This window comes from Cupressus sempervirens, chromosome 9 (assembly GCF_028749045.1).
Source record: "Cupressus sempervirens isolate cs-2001-9-10 chromosome 9, ASM2874904v1, whole genome shotgun sequence".
Taxonomy (NCBI): Eukaryota; Viridiplantae; Streptophyta; class Pinopsida; order Cupressales; family Cupressaceae; genus Cupressus; species Cupressus sempervirens.
In genome coordinates, this window is record NC_143126.1 from 554074701 (window position 1) to 554096686 (window position 21986).

General features: G+C 34.3%; 1 protein-coding gene across 9 annotated transcripts in view; it reads left to right on the plus strand.

Annotated features, from left to right (window-relative positions):
* The window catches only part of LOC149539850 (Nucleic acid-binding, OB-fold-like protein), a 61597-nt gene that overhangs the window by 18519 nt on the left and 21092 nt on the right, over positions 1-21986 (plus strand). For 3 of the 9 annotated variants that reach the window (XM_089801046.1, XM_089801040.1, XM_089801045.1), the window contains exon 3: positions 9679-10035. The exons of 3 other annotated variants lie outside the window; for them this stretch is intronic. In XM_089801046.1, coding sequence (XP_089657172.1) covers positions 9679-9772 — 94 coding nt within the window. In that variant the 3' untranslated portion in view covers positions 9773-10035. Of the gene's footprint in view, positions 1-9678; positions 10036-19711; positions 20391-21986 lie in introns of those variants that run through there. 3 more of the 9 variants (XM_089801035.1, XM_089801036.1, XM_089801037.1) reach the window with 1 other exon arrangement.

Below are 21986 nucleotides of genomic sequence, written 5' to 3' on the forward strand. Positions count from 1 at the left end.
GAATAACCATAAGTATGAAACAAATGAAATAATATACAAGTACATAAGATGCCACATGGCATAACCAAATGCATAATCATCCTCTGTACAAGTCACAGGGTATGAACTGCTAAAATAATACATCATGAATAAATACAACATCTCATAAGACCTCCAATCATCAAGTATAGTACAACAAAATATGACCACCAAACATGAATACAAGATTAGAATGAAAGAAACAACTGTAAAAGTACATCCAGCAACAACATCCAATTGTCGGATCTCAATGGTATAAGAAACACTACCACCTAACCTTGTGGAACCTAAATGGCCCACTCCCATTGTGCTGAGGAGATAATCTCAAGGCCCATACAGATAACAATCCAACGGTCATAATCCAAAATCTAGGTCAAGGAAATCTTGATAGCAATCTATCTCAAAGGTACCAAGACACGAGTAACATCTAATCCTAGAGGCAACAATGACACTTAGGAAATCTACTATGTAAGTGGGCGAGTATCATCACATGAGCCAAATCTAAGGTTACCTTGGCAGCCTCTCTGGACTCCGGCCCCCTAGTGACTCTATGCGGCATCAATATCCTTTCTTACAGACGAGGCATACTAACAAGGCAAGGTCGCAACCAAGCATCCTCTTTACTCCCATCCTAGCTTGTACTAACACTCGAGGCATGGGCGAGGTAATCCATTGACTCTTATTAGTTCATTTTATACCCATTTAATGAAATATTATCACTTATTAATACAACCTACAATGGGTTACTCAGGTAGCCTCTTTAGGGCTCCAACCTCCATTGCAAGCCATTTCCCAACATGCATAAAGATAACCTACCCTAAGCTCATAGCAGAAAATCTCATAAGGCCACAATGACCACATCGGCCCTACACAAGCAATTGGAAATCACAAAATAAACATTGATCCATTTCTCAAAAATCAAATCACATAACCACAACATCACATACAACATCATAAAACAAAAACTCCCAGGCCTCTTGTAAACATCCAAAACTAGTCAACGTTCTAAGTTAAAACCCAACCCCAACACAAAGTAAACCTTACATCACATCAAGTGTTTAACAAGTGTAGCTTCATAGTTCATTTGGTTTGAAATCATAAAGTTTAACTTACAAATGGGTTCAAAGTTTTGTTTTCGAAGTTTCACATTTGATACAATTCTTGGGTTCACAAGAATTTCAAAATTCCTTAGTATAAAAAAAAAACATTTCATATAAAATGAACCATTTAAACAAAATTCGAGTCATATAAAAAAATAATGAATTCCCTCATTTATAAATCGAGTCTAATTAATAAACTTCAAAACAAAATCTTTAATTAAAATATTATTAAAATTTAATAATAACTATTGAACTATTAATAATAATAATTATTAAATTATTAATAAATAATAATTATTAATTTATTGATAATAATAATCACTAATCTTAATAATAATAATAAATAATAATAAATTTTAATTTATTAAACAAAACATATTTAATAAATTAATATATTAAAAATAAATTAAAAAAACTAAATTAAAAACAAACCACCCTAACTTTTTATCTAAAGTGTGTAGGCTTGCTGGGCTGCTGTGGTTGCTCTGCTGATGCAGCAGCAGAGTACTGCCTATGGCAGTACTTGTTGCTACGGCAACACCTGCCGCTATGACAACAGAGTGATGTGCGACAGGCTTTGAAGCTCGCCAGTAGCTCATGCGATTGAAGGTGGAAAGAAAGGGGGGTGGGGAGGTGGTGGCCCTGCCTCCCTAAAAACATATTCTTATTTTTTCTGTAGTATTTTTTTTAACAAACAAAATTCCCATTACAATATAATTATTACCTAATGACGGTCTGCTCTGATACCACTAACGAAGGGCCTCACCACCCTACCAACTCATAACCAAGAATGCAACAATATGAAGACAAAGAGAGATAAAATGCTTCCCAAGAAATTTTATTAAACTTGAAAATCCTTAGCAATTACAATAACCTTTCTGCAAGATCTCTCAAGATCCAATCCAAACCCAAGCTAGCCCAGATCCACACTCTGGTAGAAACCTTTGAGATCTCAACTTGTGCTCGCAAGCCACCAAGCAACCTCCTTGTTTCTAAATTGCAGTCACTAGCTCTTCTCCAACCTAATCCAAGATCCAAGCGTAAACTGCCTCACATTCGGCGCTCTGTCTACACACTCACAAGTCCATCACAATCCTGCTGTAAACTGCCTCACATTCGGCGCTCTGTCCACAGACTCAGGAAAACTCACTCTTCACTTCCTCTTTCTCTTTCACACTTACTAGCTTTCTCACCTTGAAGCTTTTCCTTCCAAAGCTTCACCTTCCATAACTTCTACTTCTCGAGCTCCTTCTTGAGCTTCCACTTCTCAAGCTTTCACCTTGAGCTTGATTAGAAATGCTCATATGCCTTGCTTAAATAGACACTTACCACCCAATACATGACTTATCCACAACTTTCTAGAATTCTTCCACAACCTTTTACAACTTCCACAACCTTCTACAATATCCACAACTTTCTACAATATTCATAACTTTTTAGAATTCTACCCACACACCTCGATAAATGGAATGACAACCATTTATTTTTTTATTTTTCTCTATTATGCCACCTAATGCCACCTATGCACCTCGAAAACAGAAATCCCCTTTTCCTTTCTTTTCTCCTTTTTCCCCTTTTTAAATTTTTTTATTATTTCTCCTCTAATTTTCGTCACTTTCTCTCTCCTCCAGAATTTTTTTTTTTTTTTTTTTTTTCAATAATTTTCCATGCAAGATGGTACTGCATCAGACTCCCCTGGTAAATAGAAAAGTGTGTCCCACACTTTGACACCAAAAAAGAAAGATCTACCACCATCTTCATCTTCACCAAAGGTTTCCACCTCAATAGGGACAACAAAACCACCATGCAAATCCTCCACACTAGCATCTCAACCATCCAATGCTCATTCCCAGGAACAAACTGAACATAATGCTTCAACAGAAAACTCTCATCCACATCAGCAACTAGTGAATTCACACCCATAGCAACAAACCCCGCATCAACAGCCACATGTAGATCTCCATCAACACATGCCAAACTCTCAACACCAGCAACCTCATTGCTCACAACAAGATGCTCTGCAACATACAAGTCACCACCAACAAATGGATCATCCACGATCGAGTGCGCCACAATCTCCATGTCAGACTCAACCATTTGATCGTGAAAACCAACCTTTATCCCAACATCAACAAGGTTAGGAATATCCTCAACAACAACCTCTATTTGCTCTACAGGTTTTGCATCAGGCTCCACAAAATGATTAGCAAAACTATCGTCTTCCACCTTGACCTTCTGAGCTTGATCAACCAATCTAGCATCCAACCGAGCAAACATCTTAGAAAAATTCCTCTCCACTATATCATGGATTTTTGCAATCATCTTAGGGTCCAATCCTCTTGGAGCCATCTTCCAAGATCTTCGTAAACCCTCTGCAACAAATCCTTCCTACGCTCCTTGTGACAACTTCAAATTGTTTGCAAGTCAGATCGCAACCTGCCACCTTGCACAAACAATCAGGAACCACATCACAAGTTTAGGACAACGGATCTGCAATCCACAAGCTCTCTATGATCATGCCTCACAAGTTTAGTCTTCCATCTCCGCATCCATCAATCAATCTACATGTCCTCCCAAGGTCCTGGTGCAAACTGCCTCAGCTTCGGCGATCTGTTTACATGCTCAGGAACTCCCACTCTAATAAACTTCACCCAACCAAGGTCCTGGTACAAACTGCCTCACACTTCGACGATCTGCGTGTACACTCAGGAACTCCTGCTCTGATACCACTAATGACGGTCTGCTCTGATACCACTAACGAAGGGCCTCACCACCCTACCAACTCATAACCAAGAATGCAACAATATGAAGACAAAGAGAGATAAAATGCTTCTCAAGAAATTTTATTAAACTTGAAAATCCTTAGCAATTACAATAACCTTTCTGCAAGATCTCTCAAGATCCAATCCAAACCCAAGCTAGCCCAGATCCACACTCTGTGTAGAAACCTTTGAGATCTCAACTTGTGCTCGCAAGCCACCAAGCAACCTCCTTGTTTCTAAACTGCAGTCACTAGCTCTTCTCCAACCTAATCCAAGATCCAAGCGTAAACTGCCTCACATTCGGCGCTCTGTCTACACACTCACAAGTCCATCACAATCCTGCTGTAAACTGCTTCACATTCGGCGCTCTGTCCACAGACTCAGGAAAACTCACTCTTCACTTCCTCTTTCTCTTTCACACTTACTAGCTTTCTCACCTGGAAGCTTTTTCTTCCAAAGCTTCACCTTCCACAACTTCTACTTCTCGAGCTCCTTCTTGAGCTTCCACTTCTCAAGCTTTCACCTTGAGCTTGATTAGAAATGCTCATATGCCTTGCTTAAATAGGCACTTACCACCCAATACATGGCTTATCCACAACTTTCTAGAATTCCTCCACAACCTTCTACAACTTCCATAACCTTCTACAATATCCACAACTTTCTACAATATTCATAACTTTCTAGAATTCTACCCACACACCTCGATAAATGGAATGACAACCATTTATTTTTTTATTTTTCTCTATTATGCCACCTAATGCCACCTATGCACCTCGAAAACAGAAATCCCCTTTTCCTTTCTTTTCTCCTTTTTCCCCTTTTAAATTTTTTTTATTATTTCTCCTCTAATTTTCGTCACTTTCTCTCTCTTCCAGAATTTTTTTTTTTTTTTTTCAATGATTTTCCATGCAAGATGCTCCTGCATCATTACCACAGTAAATATTATTACCATGGTAATTTTTATATAACTATATAACTATATATATATATATATTTTAACTTTTGCATTATAGATCTGATAGGGAAAATAATTGCAAACAATCAAATTCGTTAAATTAAATTATGGTATTTTTCCAAACCCTTTCCCTATTTTAGTTTTGTAAAAATCCAATCTCCCAAAAGAGTTTTCAAATGATTTCTCTCACAACATTTTAATAACGAAAAACAACAATTTTTCAAACTAGGGTTTCAACTAGAATCGATCTGTGAAAACAGATCCATAAACAAACACGGAGAAGACAGGGAAAATTTGAAGCAATCTACTGTGATAATTTCAACAAAGTTCTTATTTTGATCTGATGCTAACGAGATGAACACTTGGAAGTTGCAAGAATTCCCCTCACTCGAAACCCTTTATGAAAATTTACTCCTCCAAACCTGTGTGTAGAAATGAGCTCTAATTTCTTAATAAAGAGCTTTCTCTTTTAGGTTTTCCGTTTTACAAACAGAAAACGCCTTTTCTTTTATTATTCTAATTTATATTAATTTTATGTGCAAACCTTTTATGTTTTAATTAAAATAAACTTTATTTACTTTATTCTCTCTTGCTTTTACTAAATAACAAGACATATTTAGAAGTATATTTATTCATTTAAATAATAATATTTAGAGTTTATTATAAGAATGAAATTCCTAAATTAATTATTATTAAATTAAATAAATATGATTATGCCAAATTTGGAACTTTAATTAAATCTTTTAAATTTAATACTCCTATTTAATTAATTTCTCAATTAACTAAATATAATTAAAAATTGATTTTTCTTTATAAATTTTTTGTTAAATTAAATCGTTTAATATTCTCGTAATTTGATTTAATTATAACTGAAAATCACAACAAATCCACAAATCTGAATAAGAAAACCTATTTGAAAGACACAGTACAGATTCAAATCAAGGGTCAAAATCTTGAATTCATGTCATTTTGACGAATTTGGAAGGATGAATAACTTAGATATTTGCCCTATATTCTAGGACAAGTGGCTTAGATTTAGGATTTGGACTGGAGAACTATCTCCCCTCTTTACCATTGAGATACTGCGAAAGGGTATGCACATTGTGGCAATTCAAGGAAGTCACTGTTCGGTACTTGCAATTTGCATAAAAGTCGAACATGTACATGTACATATAAATCTAAACTAAATAGGTAGTGGCGGGGAGTGGTGCATAATGTAGGTCCCGACTAACAGGTGACTACGACTTCCTCCCTTAACCACATCAAAACTATCAAACATAAAGTAAAACATACATGTACACCATACACATGCAAGTATGGGGTAAGTAACCATAAAAAATTGTATATAGATCATCCATCTAACTATCATCATGAAACAATTGAAATCATTGTATGAACATACGAAGCATCATCATCGAAAAAATAAACATGAACACATGAAATAATCGAGTATCAAGTAGCTCATCAAATATATAAACTGAGTATGAAATAATAATAAATATCCAATCAGATCAGGTAACCGAGTACCACTAAATCATTGAACATAACCATAAAGCTGGCCTAAAAGAATTCGGCAATATAACATGAAAAGTAAACTAGGGGTAGGCACTACAATCATCAATGGTTTTAACCACCCAACCATTGAACTTACAATCTCAACATAACAATTTTTTGCACAACTTGCTCACACAAATGGCCCGACCCTTCCCAAGGGAACATATATACTAGATTCAATTTCCATGCCATTTGCAAGTTGGTGCAGAACCCACAATTGTCATAACTAGTCAACCAATGGACATATTTGCCTATCAGAGTGACATTCCTAGCTAGACATTTCCCAATTGTTTCTAGTGACTAACAATTACTACCCATAGCATAGTACCACCTTGGCCAAGGTTTTATAGGTGCAAGCACTATACTTCACACTGTCATTGTCATTGCCAAACTTGTATTATTGAGTCCTCGAACTCTTTATAACCTCCACCAACATATTTAGAACTTGTTACGTACCACCTTGGCCAAGGCTTTTTAGGTTCAAGCATTATAGCTCACAGTGTCATTGTCATTGCCAAACTTGTATGATCGAGTCCTCAAACTCTTTATAGCTTCCACCAACCTATTTTGAACTTGTTGCCTATTTTGGGCAAAAATAAAAGGTCCATTAAATTGAGAGTGGTAGAACACTGACTTAAGCAGAACTTATAAGGTTTACGGTGGTTCATGACCAGTCTATGTGAAGTCCCTTCCCAATTACTATTGCTTCCACTTCCTATTTTAGAGGCTTTATTGATTAGGTATTAACCACTACATTCCACCAATTTCCAATATCTCGTGTTGTCATACAGTTGTACTTTAAAATTACTAAGGTTTACTCAACCTAGGGAATCGTCAGCACTGTCTATACAACAACGAATTTGCACTTATTTGATTTTCATAATTAAGTTTAAAATTACAATATAGTTGTTTGGTATTTTTAAATTAATTTAATAAATATAGAAGGGTGCATTTGCGTTTCTGCGTAGCCCTTTTGTTACTTTATAGGCGATACAAACAAATTATACAAACACCCTGTAGCTTTTTCTGTTTTTGGGGTTCAAGGTATGAGAGCCCATGTAACCTCCCTAACTTCTTTCATGGGACTCCTTCACATCTTTTACTTGAGAGCCCATGTGATCTTAAGAGTAACAAGTTTCCCATCTAGTGCCCTTTGAGAAGTAGTTTTTCTGAGGCAGCCATGGCAATTATGAGGTGTTGTGGCCATACCAGGAAGGGGGAAAGGCTTGTGCGTCAACACATAGACTTCCCATTGTCTCTTTGTAATAGAAAACTAATTGGTGTGTGGTGGTTTAGTGAAGATATGGTGGCTATTACAACCCGTTTTACATTTGCCAAATTTATTGATCGTTTAGTTGGCACCTGGATTTTAGTTGAATTCATTTCCTCTTTTTATAGAAAAATTTAAGAATACCAATTACAATTTAATGCAAGCCTACATGTGAATTGGCAGCTGTAAATAGATCTTCTAGGCAGCTCTTCGTGAATTGCAATATGGTGGTATCTCTAATTTTAAAGAAATCAAAAGGAGGGCAGGGTACAGGGGATGAAGGGGATTCAAACAAAAAGTGGAGGGTTTCTGAGAAATTGTGGTGGGGGGAGGAAGGAATGGAGGGGAGCAAAGAGATTTATAGTAGAGCTAGCTCCAAAAGTCTTCTTCTTGGTTCTCTTATGATTCAGATTTTGGTGTTTTCTTGGCATCTTTTGATTCAGTGTGGATGTTATTGATTCTTTTCATCTTATTGGGTACCTTCGATAAACTATCCCTTTTCTGATTTTTGTCCTTGTTCCTGCCTTAAATTCATGTTCACACCTTCTAAGCCTTGGTCTGTGCAGGTGCTTACTCATCAGTTTCCAATTGATTGCATTGGGTTCTCTCACCTCTTTTTTTCGCAGACTCGATGGACTACGATTTTTTCGTAGATTTCATGTATATGGAGTCTAGATAGATGTACTTGTATGACCACTCATTGTAGGAAACTACTGTGGTTGATGCTAGTTTCTTTTCATCTACTTTTGTTTTGTACTAGTTGGGGAGGGAAATCTCAAGAGATAAAGTTAAGTAGAATAGTGGGGAAAGAATTGTAGAAGCAGAGAAAAGTTGTAATACAAGGGATTGCGAACAAAAGACAATCCTCTTGCCCTAGTTACACCCTAATGTATGAGGGGTTTCATCCTTTGAATTTCCTAGAGCTTCCATGAGCAAACCCTTTTGCTTTGATGCACCTAAAATTAGTGGCTAGGTAGGTTGGAGAGTTCTTCAAAGGTGCGACAGAGGCTAAAATCAAAGATAAGAATACTAAACCTGATAGTGAGGGTTTTCTTTTCGGAAGGAGCTATGCAAGTAGACATGGAAAAAAATGGATTTGACATTGGCAATGGAGTGGATGAAAGAATCGAAGGGAGCTGAATGAATCCCTAATGTAGAGGATTTGAACAAAAAGAAACAACAAAAAAGAAAAATGAAACCCTAATACGTGAGATGCAACATGTCTAAATACACTGCAGCCACATTGCACAAGCCATGCCGCTATGATATGCCTAGAAACATGCACACAATTTTTTTAGAAGCATATTCTAGGGATGTAGTTGCATTCAAGAATTATTTCTCGAGTATGAAACAATTTATTGAATGTTTCTTTATTTTTTTCTTATTGTAGTTTGACGCAAACATATTGTTACAAAATAGGACACAAAACAAGTGAATTTTCATTCTCAACTCTTCCATGAATTTGTCCTGATGCCCTATCCACCTTTGGTTTCTTTGGTAAGTCAGCATGTCACTATTATGATTTCTGTTAGTTTAGTTATATAACAAGCTTTTGTTGATATCGTCAACTTATTAAATTTTAGTTGGTTAGATTGTGTTCCCTATTTTATTTAGTTTTGATTTGGCTTCCCACCCTCTTTCAAATGAAATACTCTTATCAATAAATTCCAGCTTGTTATAGATGTAGAAGATGATGGATGTTGTGATGGAAATAAGGATATCGTGCAACTAAGAATGGACTAAAAAATTGTTTTTACCACCATTTATCTTCACTTCCACTGTCATGCATCTTAGACAGTTGAAGAAAGCATCTTAATGCGATTTGTTTTTGTCTAGTTTATAATTTGTATAATGTAGTTTTAATGCAAATAAAACCTGAACTTTTCCTACGTAGTTTGAAGATAAGAGTAGGTCAGTTTCAGATAGTTCAATGCAAAGTATTCTCCAAAAAACAAATGTAACAAAGTAGCTCTTGAAAATAATACAAATTGCCTTGGATACCGATTCTTCCTGCTGCAGGCTGGAGGTGGAGGTGGAAGCTTTTGGGTGTCGATTCTGGTGCGGATGCATCCGGAAGCTAGCTGGAAGCCACTGCTGGCCAGCTTCCTACTAACATCATGACACACCATATCATTATATTATTTTTCTGTTATCCCTATTTGGGGATTTTACAATATCATATTACTTCATATTTTTATTGAGAAACAATTCTCATTTTTTTATTATAAGCTTTGGGTTGGTTGCTCAACCAAAGAAGTCATAAAAACAATATGGGATGTAATTTTTTTTTTGCTGATTTGCACTGGGATCATGAACATAGACATATTTGAATATGTATTGCTAAAGTTACTAGCTATCAAATGTTTTATTTTTGTACATTTCTTTCATTTCTTCACACACACGCGCACACACACACACACACACACAATGTCCCCAATCCGATACTTCGTAGCTGAGTTTTATTTTCCCTTCTTCCTTAATAAATGTTCATTCTAATATATCCCTTCCATACATATTTCCTTTTATTTATACTTATATAATAGGTAACATCTATCAAATGTCACATCTCTTGGCAAATGTAACATCTGGATTTCCCGGGTCTAAATTAACAACTAACGTACTCAAAGAAATACAGTTATTATTTCGTTTCATAGGAAGACAATTATATCATTCATGTTCATGTGAATAAGATTTATCGTTAAAATTAGTTAGAAAAAATTTCTTAACTAAAAACTTGAAACACCATCAAATGTAATTACTACAGAAATTGAAAACCACATACCTCGGAAACTGAGATCGAAATCAAAACTAGGGATGCTTCTGCAACCACTCGGGTTAGTCCACAAATACCACTATAACAATATCACATGATAACTATCATCTAAAAACCGCTATCTCAAAATCAAATGATGATTACAATTAAATACCACTATATTAGGGCATCACATACCACTGTATCAATTAGGGCATCACATACCACCGTATCAATTAGGGCATCGTTTACCATCAGTTCATTTAGGGCTTCTGATACCACTATGTCACTTAGGGCTTCTGATACTACTGATTCATTTAGGGCTTTCGATACCACTGATTCAAATAGGGCATCTGATACCATTGATTCAAATAGGGCTTCCGATGCCGCTGTACCATTTAGGGTTCCAACTATCACTTAATCAATTAAGGCTTCAGATTCCTTTCCTTCCAATTACTTAACTGTGACAGTAACTTAAGATTAGAAATATACTTATAAGAATATATGAAAAACAATCCATGAATCTATCTTTTGCATCTAGGTGTAGTGATGAGATAACTCAATTAATCTTACCTTCTTGCATACTAATCATAAAAGTGAAAATACTTGTTTTCGACAACCAATTGAGTGTATGACTTATCTTTGTCTGTTGCACATCCGGTAACTTATGGAGAGGTGAAACATTCTCAGGGGCTTAACCACCCAATCTCGGACCAAATCTTATCCCCACACGATCTCTAACGAGAAAGACCCTCCCTACTTGAAATAGACAGGGGTCATCATGCCATCCAATGAACATCTTGGTAATTATCACACCATACGACTTGGTAGCAAGAGATTACAATAATAGGATTAGGCATGAGCTATTATGTATTTTTCTATTATTTGGTTAACTGACTTCATTTTTGATTCTTGTAGATTATCTTCACCTCTTCTCCATTGATGGCTCCTGGCCAGTGAATCCTTGATGCTCGAGAAATTATATCCATTTCCTTTTTATTTACACCTGTTCACCTTTAATGGCATCCTTTGCCGGTGAATTTCCTTGGCGTTTGATCATTGAGACATCTTAACTAAAATATCTAGGAAAGAAGTTAACTAATATAACAAATCTTCACAAGTTGCAATACTTATAAAAATAATTGCAGGACGCATTTGTCATGCTCTTGCCAAGAATAATATTATTAAAAGAAATTACAGTTTACAAACAATAATTGTCAGGTTTCAAATGAATTTGCAAGGTGAATTTTAATTTTGAACAATAAATATGTTCATTTCTAAACTAACAAGAAAATTTTACTATATTCACAAGCTAAGAATCTACAATGGAAGACAAATGATTGTTGTTACCAGGACAACTCATGGGTTGTTGACAAATCACCCAGGTAAGGTTACATTCTCTCAACCACAGGATGTAAGACCCTATCAAATGAGAAAGGAAAAGGGACATTCCTTACCAGTCTTGTGTGTTCCTAACAAGCAAGATATGGCAGATGGATGACTGGTGATAAAAGCAATACCAAATTATAATAAAATCCCTCCAAACAGAAAATTCAAATTATATGAGCAGTTACCATTGCTTTAAAGAGACCCTCACCAAAAATTAATGTAGAAAAGGGTTCAACCTTTTGTGTAAAATGAAGATTTTAAATTCCAACAAGACCAGTAGACTAGCAATAAATTTTAGTTTTAGAAAGCAGAAACTTCTAACACTCAAAATGCCATGAATACCATTGAAAACTCTTGTCATGAACATTCCATGGTTATCATTGGTATTATATACACCAAATAGGCACCCAATATAAAATCGTATCCTTTGATTTCCCATTGCATGCGATTTTACAGGTGGAATAAAAAACTTACAATAAGACACAAAAAAATTTCGACTGCAGTAATATCATCAATACGAAAGAGGCACAAAAATGTATCAAAGACTAGATGTAACAATGTAGATAGAAAGGAAGACAGAGCAGACAGTCTATGTTATGGACTTAGCATAACTCACATGACCCAAAGCAATTCTTTCTTCCTCTCGCGGCCAGAAATGAAAAACTTCCTCGTTTTCCTTTGCTCGGTGCTTGTCGTCGGATGAATGAGAGAAGATACATAGAAAAAATTTGGAACGGAATGGTATGATTGAATTAGAGATCGTTCTGATATTTACTCTGCTGATTGAGCATCAAACGGATGTAAGAGTGAATGTAATGCAGTACCAAGAAGAGAGTTACGGGTTTGCAAATAGGAATAAGTTATCTCAAAAACGATCAATGAGATTCTATTAAATGGCTGGCCTAGGCTCTACGGCTTCCTTTGGTTATCAAGATGGCCATACGAATGCATCACAAATACAAAATATTTGAGAAAGAAATAAAGAGGGAAAAGAAAAGGAGTTGAAGAGAAGTTGGAAAGATTAAGCCAATTCGAATTGCCAAATATAAAATCAATCAATCATGCCAAGTGTTAATTGATTAAAAGCAAGAATATTAAAATAAAAAGCATGGAAAGAGAGTTAGAAGATTATAGTTCGAATATTATAATTCAAACGTTATTATATTATGAACATTATTATAGTCTTATATTTATATATACATGTAAACATCACTTTATTAAATTATTAAATTATAATGATGCCAAATCATTTTTATATTATTTGCACGTATATAAATTATTATTAAAATAATATGATGAAAGATAAATTAAAATCCTTTGAGATACATTTTATATTTTAACCCAATTATTTTCTCAATTTATTTATTTAAATAACTCATGCGGGGCCCATAGATGTATCTCGCTTCAAGTCGCTAGGTCCTCTACCCATTTGCCTAGTGATGGTGATGCCCCGCCTAATTCTTTTCTGACAATGCTTTCACCCCTTCGACATGCTTCTTGCAAGGAATTTCTCCGTAATTAAATTATAAATTATTTAATCATAAATAATCATAACGGTTAACCTTCATCTCAATTCCATGAATTCGTGATTAATGATCAACTAACATGTTATCTTCACTTGAAATCATAATGACTAACTATCATACCATTTCGCTAGATTATAACAAATTAAACTGCCAATTGGCTTCATGTGAACCTCAACGACTATATTTCAAATTAGGTCAAAAATTGGGATGTGACAACAAATGACAATTATTTATTTAAAACATATTTATAATAACCTTTAATGTTATAGGGATATTGTCATATTTAAATTTACCTCTTTTTATATTTGATATAATATTTGATATATATTTGATAATATATTTAATTTATATTGTGTAAAAAATATCAAAAAAATGATAAATATTTACTATTATATTATACATGTATTATTCTATTCTATTCTATAATATATTTATAATAATGATAATCTTTGATTATCGTTTGTTATGCTAATTTTGATTGTATCTTTGTTTATTATTTATTTGTATTTCATTATTTATTTATATATTTCACTATTATATTATGTGTATTTAATATATAATGATATAAATCATTATATCATAAATATATATATATATATATATATATATATATATATATATATGTTTTTTTTGATAAAAGGTTGAAGACCCATAAATAGATTAAATTAAAAGATAAAAAAAAGTACATATGAAAGAGGCTGCTAAAAGTTCAAGATCAACAGAAAAACCCAATACAACTCATAGAAATCTCGATCCAAAAAGAACCAGCCACATCCACACATACAAGATTCAAAATCCAAACCTCCAAAATATCTGGATGGACTCTAAGCATAGAAAAGCATGTGGAAAAAATCCAACCCCACAACTAACAAAGCAGAAACCCATGTACAGAGGATAGAAAATGTCACATCCTTCCAACATTGCTCTTCACAAACCAAACAACAAACACAGAGAGTCCCACCCAACACAGTCATCATGTGCCCATCACCAACCAATTTGGCCGAGCACCCCGAGGAAGATACCAAGTCCCAAACTCTGGAAGAATTCAACTCCAAATATCCATGATTCAAGTAGATCCAAACTTTGCAACACAGTTAGCCATACCATTCGATTCTCTATAATTACTATCAAAATAATAATTAAAATTTTGACTATGTAACTCTTTATTTATAATTAAAACCTACTTCTACGTAGGGACATCACTGTCCTCCCTTACCAAAATTGCTTGTCCTCAAGCAATGGTGATTTATACATAATTTTACTCATACAAAGCATATAATTACATGTAATGAGACACAAGATATTCATGGAGGATACATCTAAATGCATGAAAAAGTGCACGAAGACACAAATTATACACAAGATGCATAAATACACATGAATGCATGTAGACACGAAACATACACTATGTATACAGATAATTTAACTGAATCTTACATCATATGATTTGTAATGAGTTAGGGTTTAAATACTTTTTCAACAAGCTCTTGATCATGGAACTTGCAACCACAAGTGATCATTACTACATACATTTATATATATGTTTAATAGAAAAAGGGAGTCATGATAAATTAGTCCAAGCTAGTTCCATACTAAGCCCATGATCGAGACTTCGACCCTCTTGGCCTCAGTGGTAGGTGTTAGGCATACACACAAGGTGGCCTATTTAGCAGGAAGCTTGTTCCCTTCCATATTTATACTTCATCACTATCTAAGCCCAAGGGCGGGACTTTGACCCCCTTGGCCTTGATGGCAGGTGTTAGGCATCCATCAAGGTGGTCTAATTAGATAATCCTTATATCCTTCTAAGATTGGAGGAAGGACTACAATAGGGTGCCTTGTTACTTGACCATAGGCCCAAGGGTGGAGCCTCTACCCCCTTGGCCCCATATCATATGGAGTGGTTTACCTAGCGGGTCTCACAATTGCCCCTTATTGTTGTTACCTCTCTCAGATCATTACTTCCAAGATAGTGCCTTTGTATAATCTAACCTAAGTCCATTCCACTGTAGGCCTTACCTAGTACCTTTGTATGATGTAGCTCATGCCCATTCCATCGCAAGGCCTACCTAGCGCCTTTATATGATGTAGCTAACGCTCATTCTATTGCAGGCCTTACCTAGTGCCTTTGTATGATGTAGCTCATGCCCATTCCACCACAAGCCTTGTCTAGTGCCTTTGTATGATGTAGCTCATGCCCATTCCATCGCAGGTGTTATCTAGTGCCTTTGTATGATGTAGCATAGTCCATTTGACTGCAGGTCTTACCTCATCTTGTGAAGAAATGATCTAATGTAGTAAAAATACAAATACACATAATATTTTGTCCTTAAATAAAATAGAGATCATTTATTGTTTCACATAATTTACATGCATGCCATTCCTTGCTATTTCACCTTATTTTTGTAGCCAATCGCTTCTACCATATGTGGATCTATGTTCCTTACTTGAGAATGGCGATATATCCAAGCATCAAATATGATAACCTTTGATCTTTTCTCTTCTCTAGAAAAACTTCCCTTTGATTATGATGCACACATTATATCATTTGTAAAGTCTCATCCAATATTTCCCAACAAATTGGTAGCTTCCCCATGTTTGATTGCCTATTATTCATTCCCAAAAACATTATGTTTTAGGGCCCGTTTGGTTGTAGGCATAGGAATGGAGAATAGGAATGCATATTGGGAATAGAAATGGCTATTCCAATAACAACTATTTTTTGGAATGGGCATAAGTTCATTTTAGAGGCAAAATGGGAATATGTATTCCTATTCCATATTCCAATTGACATACCAAATGGAAAATAGAAAATGTATTCCTAATTTTCTATTCCTATTCCAGCAACCAAACGGGCCCTTATTGACTTCTAGTACCAAATTCTACATTACAATGTTGATTTCAACTTGTATAATCAATATTCCCTTTCTTTCTTTGTACCTTTGTCATGACCTATCATTTTAGTGGGTCTATGTTTTCCTAATTTCTTACTTGACTGATATTCAAGATGTCTAATTTCTCATGGTTTAAAATCTTGTTTTCTAAACTTTATATTCTATTCCACCTCTAGTTCACCCTCCTATGATGGGTTTAGCTATTAAGAGATGCATCCCATATCTCTTAACCCTTGTTTTTTATACATATATTATTATTGATTACTAAAATAAATCAAGATTTTGTGTATTTTCATATTTTTGTTCTCCTAATTGGCTGATCCTTATTTTACGTTGATCTATATACTAGAAATGTTCATTTTCTTAAATTATTTATTATTTTGATATTATGTATTTCCTTTGAATATTATGTTTTGATCTTCTCTTAAGTTTTTTGTTTTGACCAAATACAACATTAGTAGTTTGCATTCCATTGCTAACTTAGGTCTTTTGTTAATTCTTTTAATGTTTCACACTTATATGCCAATGATTTTCACACCCTTCTGATGCTTGACTTTTCCTTGACTGTTTTACTTTGGTCTTTTTATCATATTAAAATAAATCTTATTTTTCAGTATTATTATGGTTTATGTATTTTCATTGAATTATGTATTCTTTATCGTTCGTCACTTCTTTACTTGATTCATAGGACCAATTTACATGCAGTGATTGATTAATACCACCTGTAATTTTGCCAATCTGATACTTTACAGCTGAGTTTTATTTTCCCTTCTTCCTTAATAAATAGTCATTCTGATATATCCCTTCTGTATATATTTTCCTTTTATTTATACTTTATTACTTATATAATAGGTAACATCTATCAAAGGTCACATCTCTTGGCAAATGACAATTATTTATTTATAAACGTATTTATAATAACCTTTAATATTACGTGAGTTTAATATATAATGAATTAAATGATTATATAATAAATATATTTTTATATTATATTAGATCATAATACTTTAGTATTATTATTTATATTACTGTCAAAATAATTAAAATTTAATTCATTTCATGCATCCGCGCACCCAAATCTGCTTCCGAATCAATAACTTAGCTGAAATTGCCATAGCTTATAGTAACTGAAACAAAGATGTTAATAGTAGATAGTATCAAATTTTTTTCATGCATAGTTTTCATTAGCAATTCCTTTAAAAGGAGACTCGGTTCTGTAATTTTTCAACTCTGCAATACATTTCTGGGGTTTCCATTCTAAAAACAGAGCATAACCTTTTTTAAACTGTTGTTTGGTTAATTTCTGTTCTAAATGGCTGATAATATCAGATTTCACAATAGATCGAGCAGCCATATACATCCTAAATAAGAAGTATATAAAAGAGGATTCTATGTAAAGAGAAAAATAAATTAGGATATGCACAATTTGGAGAGTAACATTCAGTCACAAAATTCTAGAGTCACTCAATACTTCTCTGATCTGCTTGGATACACATATTTGTGTATCAGATGCCAAATATCGATCAGATATTGTGGACATAGCATGGATATAATATCCAAAAATTTCCATATGCGGGCCTATATTTGGGCTGCATCCAATTATCTTCTGCAGTGTCAAGTAAACGGTTTATAGAAAACATTCAAATTAGCAAAAAATAGAGAACATAAAAATAATGTTTGTGCACACACAACGAAGACAAAGTTAATGTAAAATTATTATATTTAAAGTATAGAACCTATAAGACGTTCAATATAGACGAAGAAGAAAATAGAGTTAAAAATCAAGCATTTCTTTAATTTGCATCTGGTGAGTCTCATGGTGTAAATTTTAACTGAATTTCTAAGCAACTGTTTAATTTGAAAATCAGCTGTGAAAAGGATTTTTAGGGAAGGATATGTAACGATGGCTAAAAATAGGTGATTTAGAATCTAGATAACTGGGGTTCATGCCTAATCACAAGAAGATTTGCCTCAACCCTGCAAAGAGTACAAGTCAAATTTCCTTAACTCTGTAATCAGCACAAGTCAAATATCCTTAATTCTGTAATTAACAAGAGGGTTCAGTCTCCTTAAATTCAATTAGACATGCTTTGTCGTTTTGTATATTTTCATTTGTGTATATTGCTTCTATGCAAATTAAATTTGAAAGTAGATATGTAAAATGATATGGGGAAATTGTCAACCTTGTTTATTCTCATCTAGCATATAATTTTTGTGAAGAGAAGTGTTCTCTCAAAGTTAAGCACATGAAACAACTCAAATAATGCCTTTTAAAGTATAGAATATTTAAAACTCAGTTTGGAACCTTTTTTAGAAGTGCTTTTGCCCTAGTCTGTTTGTTACTTGTCCTAGGTTGCAGAGGAAAGAATCTCAGTTAATAATACTAGACTTGTGCTTTTGTTGGCGGCATTTTGTGTATGAACATTAGTTCTATTTAGATGAACGTATAAGCAGATAAGTAGAGAAATGGTGAAAATGAGATCCTAGCCTAGAGATGCACTTGCACCAAAAGGAGGCGGAATTTTTAGCAGATAGTAAACTATACTGCATTGGTATGTTGATTCATATAGGTATGCAAGTTCATACCTGTTGATATAGTTATGCAAGTTCATACCTGGAATTCATATGTTAATTGATATGCAAGTTAACATTTAATATGCAGAATATATGTTAACTGAGAGTTATTTCACATATTGTGACACCCTTGAATACGTCTAGAGTGTACAAGATAGTGATAGGTTATGGTGTTATGAGAACTGAATTTAATTTAAGAGTAGATTTACTGTGTACTGTTTCATATCTGAATGCATATCTGAGATACAAATTATGGATGATATTAATACTAAGCAGATTCATATTCCAAATCAAAATTCAATCCAAGATACCACAATGTTGATGATATATGCCCCCATTATGGTGTGATGGGGTAGCCAAATAATTCCAGGGGTTCTTCCCCAGAAGAATTCCATTTATAGACACCTCAGTGAATATGTTTTTGCTGAGTGAGATCTCTATGATTTTTTTTTGACATATTCACATCTCCAATTGATTAACAACATCGTCAGATATTCATAAAGCCTCTGTTTCTCGAGGCACAAGGACATGGGAAAAGAGAGAAGAGAGGGGAAGGAAATGGCAGGTTGATGGGGGAACAAACCCATGGTGTATATCTTCTATTATAATCTCCAATTGTAATAACAACGGCAATTCTTTTCATTATTCATTCTGTCAGTCAGAGAGAAATTTGTTGGCATTGTTCATTTATACTGTCAATTTTTATCATAAAGCTAAGAAGAGCTTCTTAGAGAAAGTTGCCTGTTAACTTTTCAAAATACCTGTCATAAATTGCTTTTTTATAGCCAAGAAAAATCATCTTAGAATAAAAATAAACTCAGAATATGTTAATAATGTTTGGCATGTAATTACATTTGGCCAACCAGTTGGAATTGTTTATTATATTCACAAATGACTTTTTTATTTGTCTTAATCAGGCAATAGTTGTCCTGTGAAGGAAAGAGGAACAAGCAGCATTCCATTTTCTGACCCGCAAAGAAAATGGAAGAGGCCAAAATGATTTGCCTTAAGGATCTTTCACCAGCAGCTACAAATACAGTGAACACGAAGTTCATCATGTTGGAGAAAGGGAAACCAATGAAAGATGGAGGAGAAAGGACGTGCTTGACTTTGGTAGCTGATCAATCTGCTTCTGTTCACTTTCAACTTTGGGGGAATGAATGTGATGCTTTTCAACCTGGTGATATTATTCATCTAACCGGTGGCATTTTCTCCTATCACAAAGCTAACCTAGTTTTAAGAGCTGGAAAGAAAGGGAGGGCACAAAAAAATGGAGAATTCATTATGACCTTCGTTGAGATGCCCAATATGAGTGAGCTGCGTTGGGTGCGTGATCCTTCTGATAACAAAAAGTTAATACCTGATCCTACCATATCCGCCCCTCCCTATTCCAGAATATTCCCTCCGATTCCAAATTGACCAGCAAATGTCATTGATATTACTTATTCTTATGAACAACTGTTATTTCTGGGTTGTATAAAAAGATTTTGAAATAGGATCCCGGCATTTGAAAGTTGCCTATCACTATATTTTGTTTCAAGGAGTGAAGAGCATGTATATTTAACTGTTAAAATAATAACATTTTACATTTCACCAGTTTCTCTTATAAACTAGGTACTCACAAGTGGAGGTATATATCTAAAACATGATCAAGAAATATGTCCCTCTAGCTTATCTATATTACTTTTTTATGGCACAGTAAACTTATGTATATTTTGCTAACATCCATTTATTTGGGTGCGCTATATATCACAGCTGGATACATTACCTTTGAACTTGGATGGCATGGTATATCAAAAACTAGGTTGCATGGGTATGGGTACCCACACCCTGGGACGCGTACCCATGTACCCAAGTACCAGGTACACATACCTCAAGTACCGGGTATGCAGTGGAGAGTATCATAGCTAAGGACTTTGATTAAGATATCTGAATTTTGTTTCATTTTTTTGATTGTGTTGGCTTGTTATTTATCAAGCTTAATTAATATGTATTTACCGATTAACAATAAACTTTATCACCGTTCAAGTTAGAAGCTTATCAATTGCATTATGTCATTGTTATATTATTTATGATCTTCTTGTTCATGTTTAAAGTTTTCCTTCTCTGTTATGCATCTAAACATTTATCATATATTATTATTACAAACATATTGCAAATCTGAAACTGAAAACACAACATTACATCTGCAAACTTTCATAGTTTTTATTTCGAGAAATCATTGTCATGACTTATATTTTCAAATTTCTTTTAAATATTAAATTATATATTGAAAAAAGTTTTGACCTGCCCAAGTACCCCTGTCCCCTATTTAAAAAAATAGTTGTACCCATACCTATACCTGTACCCTAAGTACCCAAGTACTCCCTGTGCAGTCTTGAGATTCCAAAAATATGATCAGGAAATACATCACACAAAATATCAATTTTGTTTTTGGCAAAAGTGGAATTGCAATATATATTTGTATTAATAATATTAATATGGTTCAAAGAGCTCCTGGGGAAAAGAACCAGAAAGAAAACCCTCATTCATTTCTCATGTAATACAGATAACCTTAAAGTTTGAAAAAGAAGATTGGAGCTTCAATTTTGGCTTTATAAAATAGCCATTACAAACTAGCTCACAAATCATAAAGGAGTAATCTTGTAGCCTTCCAAATTACATAATATGTATGTCACTTATATTCCATTGCAAATTGAATATTTGCCACTTAGTAGCCTATCAAATCTGAGCTTGTCCAATCTTAGCCTTGCAGTTTGGGCATATGAAGCCTGCAGAGTCTGCTTGCAGATCACTGTCTAATCCATCATGTCTGAGCTCTCCATTCCACCATACACAAACAAAATGCTGATTGCTGTTTTCAATCTTGGATAGAACGCCTGCCCACTCAAATTAATCTGGGGCTCCATTTCTTGCTGCAAAATAGAAGATTTTAAACACCAAGTCCATAGGCTTATTGATAGGACTGTTTTCTCCTTGTCTTGTTTTAAGCACAGCTATCTTAAAGATTAGGATCTGCATTTTGCTCTTGCTGATTACGGTGTTCAGATACTGAAATCACAGTAGCATCATGATTGGTATTTTCTGTGTGCTTATAGTCACTGGTGTCGTGAAGATTAAAGTTTATCTTTTGCTTGCTGATTACAGCATTCAGGAATTGAAGTTACGCTACCATCAAAATTTGTGTCCTCT